The following is a 9,805-nucleotide window of genomic DNA, read 5'->3' as shown; positions in this document are numbered from 1 at the left end:
TCATCTTCCACATGTTTGTGTTTATCTAAGAAATGTTAACGTAGCTGGTATTTAGAAGGAATTATGACAACTATGTTATTATTGAGTAAAAAGATGAATATATAATGTGCGATAATTGCTATGAACCCATGTTATGTTCATTTAGTGTTTTATATGTCTCACGTATGTTGGATTGATGCTCGTTCACGACATTTTATGTCGGTTTAATGATATTGTGCTTAACTTTGAATTTTGAGTAATGTTAGGTAAAATTGACGAATTATATTGTTGACGAATCTTGTAATCAATATTTGTTTAATCGGATCAAATGAATTCATAAGGCTATATGGAGTGTTACTTAGTGGGTAGATGTTGTATTTGATGTGGTTGTATGGGCGTTAACATTAGTAAACAAGTTGCATTGAAGTTGAAACGAAATTGGAAGCTTCAAGTGTATGACCGTGCGCACCCCCTCTCCCCCGTGCGCAACCCCCTTTTTTTTTATCGCGTGTATCCCTTCTAGAGCAATTATAACCGTGGCAAATCACCTTGCGTAAGTCACTTTGACCGTGCGCAAGTCCAAGTTAAGCATGATGGCTTGTTATATTGTTTTCTTACTTCGTCTTGTTAGCTTTGCTTCTCTAACGCTTATGTGTGATAGAATGACACTTGTGTATAGGTTGAACACTTGGTTTGTGTCCCTTTTCCATGCTCGATGATTGTATATGAGTCTTAGACTCAAGTATGACATGTTTACACTGAATGGCCGTTTGATTAATGTTTGTTTTGATAAAATCAATATGTCGTGTCTTGTATACTCTCACTTCTTGTTGGACCTTATGTATAAGTTATATGGGTACATCCCGTGTGTGTGCGCGCGCGCTTGTGGTAGTTTGAGCATGGCGATGTTGTTGAGAGGTGAATGCTTTGCGTTGATCGACTCGATCAGCCAAATGTTGTACTTGTGCGAGCTCGTGTCCTTATGCAATTGATTTGCTACTTGAATTGGTTCCGCTTCCTTTAGACGTTTTGCTCATGTTGTGTGGCCATGTTTCCGGATTCAGGATTTCTCGACATGTGGTCATATTGTGTGGGTCTTATATCGAGTGTTGGATGTGAAACGTCATCGCATGTCGAATGGGGGTATGTTTATCTCGAGAGTCTCGCAGGTTTAGATTAGGATCGTATATAGTCGTCGTCTTATCAAGAGGGTTGAGTCTAGTCTTGATAGTTATGCCACATTGCATGTGTCATGTACCCCGAGAGTTGTGTCTTAGTTTGTATGAATGGTTTGAACTTATACTCATCTCGATTGATCTTAATTTAAGTAATGAATATCACTTGAGGTAAGGCTTGTATTAGCTGGGCTATCTTTTGTGAATGGTCTTGTATGTTCCTTGTTGACAATTGAGCTCACATGTAATGATGTTACCAATTCTTCTCTATGTTACTAATTCTTCTCTCATTGTGTTCACTTGACTTGCGTATATTGAAATAGGTTTTTAATGGCTTCTTCTTATTCGCATTTTGATGTAATAAGGATGAGAGAACTACCCTGCGTTACTCCCCCTTAAGTTTGACCTTCATTTATAATGAATGTACAGGTTGAAGTCGGTGCTATTTAGAGTGGACACATGTGTGAGCTAGCGAGCGTTAACATTTTCGACATTTACCTTTTGTTGTAGTATAGACTCACTTATTTTGATATTTGCTTTGTTTTGAGAGATATGGCTTCCCCTTTTAGTTACGTATGTTTATATTTTGTTTTTGTATAGACTTTACTTACGTTTCATTTGACTTTTTTCTTATGGTGACTCCGCGTACTTTATATTAAGAAATTTTTAAAAACTCATGATTTTCCCTGCAAATTTTTATGACTTATTTAAAGTAATAACGTAAGGTTCATAATGGCTGTTGGAGGTGTGCGGAAGAGTGAGGTGAGGTGAGCGAGAGAGAGAGGTGAAAGTATAGGTGAATAAGTAAGTGAGTTGGGGTTTAGGAAATACTAAAACACGTAAATAAGGACTTTTTAAATGAAAATTAAAAAACGCCATTAGGCTTGGTGACTCTTCCTAAAAGTCGTCATACGTTGAGGTGAGAATTGTGGCAATATGAGGCTATTGTGAAATGCCTAGCTGCCAATCTGCCATAAGGAATAACAACTCTACTTTAAAGCGACCATGCGATCGTACGACTATAAACTTTCGAAATTCATATAAAATCGCCGTCTACGTGGACTGGAGGTGATCTAATGGCCAAAACCCATAACCCGACCAAACTCGGACACCCAGGCTGTTTTATTAGGGGTTTGGACTTTTTATTTTGACGAAAAAACCCATTGCCTGCCCAAGAAGGCTCAAATTATTTTTGGGTCGGGTTTGAGTCAATCTTTTGGCCTAGTCCGACCCATAACATTGCCGTGACTGAACTGACCCAACCCGAACCTCTACGGGCTCGGCCCATGATCATCTATAACGGGACCTCAAAACTCAATAATTTCCTTTCCGAGATTTTAAAAACGAATTTTGATAAAAGAGGTTTTTTTCGAGGATATTAAACACAATATTTCTCGGCAAAGTCATGTACATAAAATAGGTTGTGGCCTGTGGGGAAATTTTCGTTTGTTTAATTCAAACTTAATCGAACATAAAACACCAAACTTCTACATACCGGAAACTCAACTTAGTTAAAAAAATCCGATACTCTCAGTCTCAGCTACTATGGGTTCCGGTGAGTTTTAATCATGAATTTTTTTGCTGCAATTATCATGCTTTCTGTAATGATATTCGCAATTCAATTTGTTTGTATATGAATTTTTGATGATTTGATGATTTATACGGAGTAAAATTTGATGTCGCAGATGCAGATATGGAAGATTACGGATTTGAATACTCCGACGACGATGCCGATGAACTTGATGTCGATATTGAGAATCAATACTACAATTCCAAAGGTTGCTTCTTGTAATTTTATGTTCTTCGATTTTATTTAGTTCTTAATTGCTTGATCGCTTTTTAGGGTTTCAATTATTTGCTGTAATTTGTTGCCATTGTACTTCAATCATGTCGTCGGTGCGCGTTTCAAGAAGTGGTTTTTTATTTATTTATTGTAGTTCAAGTTATCTCTGCTCAGTGCTCATTAGGGTTTAAAGAATTGGGGTTTTGATGATAGTTTTTATGTTTAGGTTTATGGTATTGCTACTGGTAGTGTAATGTGTTTCGTGTGAGCTATTATAGTCGGCTTCACTTTGAGATGCCTGTTTATGTTGTCTGAGGAAAGATTTTTTTTTTTTTACATTGGTGAAGAGTAGTGAAGCGAGTGAGCTTGCAGGAGCTGTCGCCTTCCCCTGCCCCAGTCATGAAAAGTTCTGATTTTTCCCTTAGTTACTCGAGTCATTACTAATTTTCCCGCTAAAACTTTGACCTATGTTTACCCCACCGGCCCACCCCCACCCAAACACTTAAAATCCTTGCTCCACCATTGGTGGTGGTGAATCTTCTGCGCCAGCAAGATAAGCAGGAGATGTTTTGTTCTTTAGATTGATATTTCGTATTCCAAGAGGCCTGTGTCTGTTTGTTTGATGGAGGTACGCCGTGTGCCTTCTTAGTTCTTATAGGCTACTTCAATGCAAAGCCAGTTTTGCTTATTTCTTCTACTATACCAATAATAGTGCACTCCCTCTGTGTGAGTTCGGAAATGTGATTACTCTTCTAGTTTTCCCAAATCCTCTTTTGATTTCTAACTGAATCTTATCAGTGCAAGATTACTGTTCTTGCTCTGTGAAAATTGACATTGAAATAAAAAAACTTCTATGTTTCTAGTTTCTACACATTTTTCATTTATTTGTGTTTCCATTTTTTATTGCTGTGATGGAGGACCTATACTATAGGTATTTTATAGATATCCATTTAACTACAATAGTACAATATCGTTTCATTTGTTTGGTTGCTCAAACATGACACAGAATAAATGTACATGTTAGTACACCAATTTTAGTTACTCTGCCTCTTGGATCTCGTGACAATCAATAATCTAAACTTTTGAAATGATGCATTTGAAGTTGTCATAGATATGTGCCACACTCACTGTCTTTTTGATGTTTTTCGTTTGGAACTGGTTTATCCTGTTTTTGGGCTACTATCAGTGTGTGAATTGCTTTGGACCCTGGCTGTTTACTTTTGCTTCTTTAATGTTTTAAGTGGCTGGTGCTTACAAACATATCTCCTTTTCTCTTGTTTAAAGGAACTTGAGCCTTCTACACTGTGTTAGCTAGGGCTCCTCCTCCATTTCAGAGCCCGTGTTACGTGCTTTTGCGGATTATAATTTTTGAGGCTGATGCCTGCCTTTATGTTGTTTTCAGGATTGGTTGAAACTGATCCCGAAGGTGCACTTGTTGGCTTTGCTGAGGTAGTTAGCATGGAATCAGAAAAGGCTGACTGGTGAGCTATAAATCATCATATGTTACTTCAGAAGTGCATGTAAAATATGCTATGGAAGTGAAAACTTAACTTAAAGGCTCAGTCCCTACTGTTTTGATTTAGATGTGTCAAGGAAAAGTGGGTGCTGAAAGGAAGTTAGCGTGTTAGAATGTTTTACATGAATGAGTAGGACTGTAGGACATTAAAGTTTAACTTGCTGATCACTTGTTTCGTTCTTAACTATTATGTACTATCCAGAAGTTAACTTTTGCTTCCAGGCTTCTTGCAAGTTCTGAAGGATTCTGGAAACAGATTTTCATATTGTTAGTGGGTTCATGATTAGTTTTGTAATATTGTACCTATGGGCGATAATGTTTTTAGGGGATTCAAAGCATTGAAGCAAACCGTGAAGCTATATTACAAGCTTGGAAAGTATAAAGAGATGATGGAAGCATATAGGGAGATGTTGACGTACATAAAATCTGCGGTGACTAGAAATTATAGTGAGAAGTGTATCAACAACATTATGGATTTTGTTTCTGGCTCAGCAAGCCACAACTTTGATCTCCTGCAAGAGTTCTACCAAACGACTTTGATTGCTCTTGAAGAGGCCAAGAACGAGGTTAGGAGTACAAGATACTGATATTCTGCTTGTTTTAGGCATTGGTGTATTGTGAGTAACTGAGTATTTCCTGTTCACTGACTTGTTTTATTGATTGTCAGAGACTTTGGTTTAAAACTAATCTAAAGCTTTGCAAAATTTGGTTCGACATGGGTGAGTATGGGCGAATGAACAAGGTATTGAGATTTTTTAGCCTCTTCTTTGGGTGTACAAATGTGTAGGCTTTGTTTTAACCCTTTCTTTTTGTTTAAATCTTTGGAAGATCTTGAAGGAACTCCACAAATCATGCCAAAAGGAAGATGGCACTGATGATCAGAAAAAAGGAACCCAGCTGTTGGAAGTATATGCAATAGAGATTCAAATGTATACTGAGACTAAGAACAACAAGAAACTCAAGGTAGAACATCTATGACTTTATGTTGTCTTTTGGTTATTTCTTTGCATTGTACTTGTAGGCGTTGTAGTGACTAAAAGCATGAGATTTTGGAAGGCTGTCATCATCTTTAGCTCATAATGTTATGGGGAGAAAAATCTCGGTGAAATAGAAAGGAAATGGAGTCTCGTGTCACTTTGGTCTCGACACACTTACCAAACCGTATTGTATTGCATAGCAATCAGCAGTTTATATGATATCGACATTTTGATTAGGGCATCGGCTTAAAACTTAAAAGGTTAGTAATTAGAAATTAGAAAGTAATTGCATTATGTGTATGCTGAAGAATATGATGACACGCTGAAGAATATGACGACACAATACACTAAGGCGTAACTTTCACCTCTGGGATGTATGGGCAATATTCTTTAGCTTGTGCATCAGTGTGTTGTGTTAGTATTTGCAGACCTGTTAATGCATTAGTGTGTTGTTGACTAGTATGATTTATTTTCTGAAATGTGACTTATATGATACAATATGATCTTTATCTCTCTCAGTCTGTGATGTTTAGTGTGCTGTATAAAGTGTTCCATTATGAACTCTTGAGTGTGCTGGCCTTTTCCATTCTTCTCTTCTTCAGTAATTAGCTATGATCTTTCTCCTGTGACTTAAGTTGTCAAATTCTTGAGCTTCTCGCGCCTTCTGCTGAATCATTGTGTATCAAATTGTAGCAATTGTACCAGAAGGCTCTTACTGTGAAGTCAGCTATACCACATCCAAGGATAATGGGAATAATTCATGAATGTGGTGGAAAAATGCACATGGCTGAACGTCAGTGGGCAGAAGCAGCTACTGATTTTTTCGAGGCATTTAAGAATTATGATGAAGCTGGGAACGTACGGCGAATCCAGTGTCTAAAGTATGTAACAAAGTCATCTCTAACGTTCTATATGTTACTTTGACTTCTCAGTTTTGGGGCCGGGTACGCGTTTCTGGCGTGACACTCATGGATAAGGAGGGTTGTTACTTGCAAACGTGTTTCCATATTCGTCATTTAGGATAATCTACGTCTCAAATATGAGCCTTTGAAAGTCCGACACTTGGAGATGTACCTGTATCCAACACCCATACCCAAGTCTGAGTAATATAGGCAACTATGTTATCTTTTGATTCATTAAAAAGTGACCTTTATGGCCATCAGTGGTGTTTTATGAAGTTTCTTGTGGAACTGATGTTGGTCAATTTTTCTTCAATCACTTAACCTACGTTCTTCTGTGTTCTTTGTTGGTCCATAAAAAAATGACTTTTTTTATTTTATTTAAGTGCTGTTTCATGCGGTTTCTCGTGGAGACTATTTTGGTCAATTTTTTATTTTTAAACAACTGAATCATTTGGAGGCTATTCTATAAATAAAATTATTTCCATGCAATATTCTTATTTATGAACTCAAATAACAAATTTGTTTGCATTGAACCTTTGATGATTTGTCTTTGGCATCTAGTGACGATATGCCACTTTCTTGCTTAACGGTGTCATTTTTTTCTTTATCTCAGATACTTGGTTCTTGCTAATATGTTAATGGAATCAGAGGTCAACCCATTTGATGGGCAGGAGGCAAAGCCGTATGTTCTTTTCTCTTTTCCCTCAAAGCAGGCATTGTGATTTGTGAGCTTTACGATTCATGTTCGATGACTCAAAGGTTTAATGCAGGTATAAGAATGATCCTGAAATTTTAGCAATGACCAATTTGATAGCAGCGTATCAGCGAAACGAGATTCTTGAATTTGAGAAGATTCTAAAGGTCTGGATGATTGGCCATCCCTTTCTTACCGCTAGTGCCTTGTATATTTATTACCTTATTATTATAGTTCTCTTACAAAATGCTGTTGTGATGGCTCAGAGTAATAGAAGAACAATTATGGATGATCCCTTCATCCGAAATTACATTGAAGACCTCTTGAAAAACATCAGAACACAAGTGTTGCTCAAGTTGATTAAACCTTACACTAGAATCAGAATACCTTTTATATCCAAGGTAAAATAAGCATTCCTGACACCATATTTTTATTCACAAATACTTGTGAGAGACCAATTTTTTCTTACCCCTTCATGTGTTTTTTTTCGTAAATCTTTTATTGTTGATTGTGACCCAAACTGGATTCTTTAATTTAATACCTTTGTTCATAATATGTGTACCCATTTTATCGTTGATAGTGACCATTTTTACAAGTAAACCATTTTATATCATTTGTATCCATTGTATTACTTTGGGTACTTATTTTACTTGAAATTGTATAATCATCTCTCACAATAAGTTATTGTGAGACCGTCTCTAGGAGATTTGCTCAATTTTATTCAAAAGTGACCTTTTTGGTCGGTTAAGTCTTACACATTTCACAACTTGGTGAATGAAACGAGGAAAGAACAACTAGAGAAATTTGAAGTTGCTGTCCTTGTACCAGGGTTATATTTTTAACTCTTTCATTGGTTTTGTATATTTTTGCTTAAATACTTATTTATTTATATATTTTAAAAAAAAACCACTTATACTCTATTTTTTTTTTATAAATCCGTTTTCCCTCTTTACCTTTGAACTTGGTTTTCACGCTTTTCTTATTTTTATTTTAGTTTTTACAAACACATTTGTTTTGTTTACTATCTACCTATTTTCTTTTCCCTTGTTTATTTACCTTTGACCGTATTGGCGACTTCAAACCTATACGGATTCGGATGATGATTCATGTTAGCAACCCCGACCTTTGTTGGGACTAAGGTGGTGTTGTTTGAGACTTGTTCTTCAGCATTGGTCGTTGCATCTTGATACAATGATACTGCGTATATTTTGGATGGTTTAGGAAACCTGAAAAACTTTTTAAAAGTAGGTCGTGATACGATTCTGCAGTTGTAATTTTATACCATGATTTGAACCTTTTTAAAAATTTATGTGTGGGGAAGTTTTGCATATTTTGATAAATTTCTGATTTTTGTGGATGATAATTTCCAAACAAAGGCAATTTTCATACTATATGTGCGCTTTTGTACTGGGAGTAGCCATGTGTTCTAATTTCATATTTAATGGCACACAGGAGCTTAATGTGCCAGAGCAAGATGTTGAGCAGTTATTGGTGTCGCTAATATTGGACAACCGAGTACAAGGACACATTGATCAAGTCAACAGATTACTGGAGCGTAGCGACCGGTACATACTACTACTGCTGCTCGTGCTTTAATCACACTGTTGTATGATCCTTGCATACCTGATTGCGTTAATGTATATTACAGGTCAAAGGGAATGAAGAAGTATACAGCTATTGACAAATGGAACACTCAACTCAAGTCATTATATCAAACGGTTAACAATCGTGTTGGCTGAGAATTGAGGTTGGGCTTTGTATGAATACTTGTGATTTATTTTGTGTTGGGTTTCATGCAAAGGTTGCAGAAGCCTCGGCGAATTTATATGGCCTTTCCAGTCAAGTGACATGTGAATTTGAGCATCAACTGTATTACAAACACACTACAAATTGCAAATTCCCTTGATGGGTGGTTTTATCTGCGAGTAGCTCTCCTGGGTTTTTTTGGTCTGCAATTTTGGAATTGGTCCATGGAAATGCAAGCTGCTCCTATTTTTATTTTTATTTTTTTGAATAAACCCCCAAATCGGGTCTAATTTACAACCTATTCTATATCCGCAAAATGTGCAATGTATGGGGAGAATCCTCCGTCCATACTCTATGGCCTTCCAACAAAGGACCATAATGAGCAAGTTTATGTGCTACCCTATTAAAGTTTCTACGAATATAAGAAAAGAAAAATTCCCAAACTGATTACAAATAGAATGGATATCATCATAAATTAGGAAAATTTCAGTTCATGTTGTCTTCGCATTTGTAGATCATTCACCACAGTCAAGCCTATCACTTTCCACAATCACTCTTGTTTTCCCTCTCCTACGTGCTTCCCGTACTCCAACAAGAATTGCCTCCGCCACTTGTGGTTCCATCCCTTTCTTATCTTGCACCAACACCACTCAATTGTCCTCTCTGTGTTTCTACACACCGATCCAAACACCTTCAATACAACTAGCCGGTCTTCAACATTTTCCCCTGACTCCCCTTGTTCTTCACGACAGCAGCAATTCCTTTATTTGCCTCATCACCATATCCGCCCTCTATTCTTCCACTTCAAAGATGGCTTTATTCCGCCTCTCCCATGTTGCCCAACAAGTAGTCATACAATCCATACATTCGTTCATATCCATCACCCTCATGTTCTCCTCTATCTATTCCCTCACCCTATCATTTCCACAGCCGAAAATCACCTCTATTTCGAGCCTCTTCTACACCTTTTCCACTCAACCACAATCCTGTATATCATAGAGACATATCTCCAAACACTTATGGCACCGAATAC

At 37.1% G+C, this 9,805-nt stretch overlaps 1 protein-coding gene across 1 annotated transcript; it reads left to right on the top strand.

The window, feature by feature from the left end:
* Nucleotides 1–2,538: 2,538 nt before the first annotated feature.
* Nucleotides 2,539–8,953, top strand: LOC141600452 (COP9 signalosome complex subunit 2-like). The gene is made up of 12 exons (XM_074420688.1): nt 2,539–2,709; nt 2,840–2,932; nt 4,340–4,418; nt 4,779–5,019; nt 5,121–5,195; nt 5,282–5,416; nt 6,124–6,311; nt 6,946–7,014; nt 7,103–7,193; nt 7,293–7,427; nt 8,479–8,591; nt 8,675–8,953. The coding sequence occupies exons 1-12, from the start codon at nt 2,700–2,702 to the stop codon at nt 8,763–8,765; spliced, it is 1,320 nt and encodes a 439-aa protein (XP_074276789.1). The 5' UTR covers nt 2,539–2,699; the 3' UTR covers nt 8,766–8,953.
* Nucleotides 8,954–9,805: the final 852 nt, after the last annotated feature.

The sequence above is a fragment of the Silene latifolia genome, chromosome 1 (assembly GCF_048544455.1).
Source record: "Silene latifolia isolate original U9 population chromosome 1, ASM4854445v1, whole genome shotgun sequence".
Classification (NCBI taxonomy): domain Eukaryota; kingdom Viridiplantae; phylum Streptophyta; class Magnoliopsida; order Caryophyllales; family Caryophyllaceae; genus Silene; species Silene latifolia.
Note: the sequence above shows the minus strand (reverse complement) of the source record. Positions and strands in the feature narration are given on the sequence as shown.

Coding starts and splice junctions, on each gene's coding strand:
- LOC141600452 (XM_074420688.1), top strand. Junction 7,015..7,102: donor GATGGGCAGGAGGCAAAGCC/GTATGTTCTTTT, acceptor GGTTTAATGCAG/GTATAAGAATGATCCTGAAA. Junction 7,428..8,478: donor GAATACCTTTTATATCCAAG/GTAAAATAAGCA, acceptor AATGGCACACAG/GAGCTTAATGTGCCAGAGCA.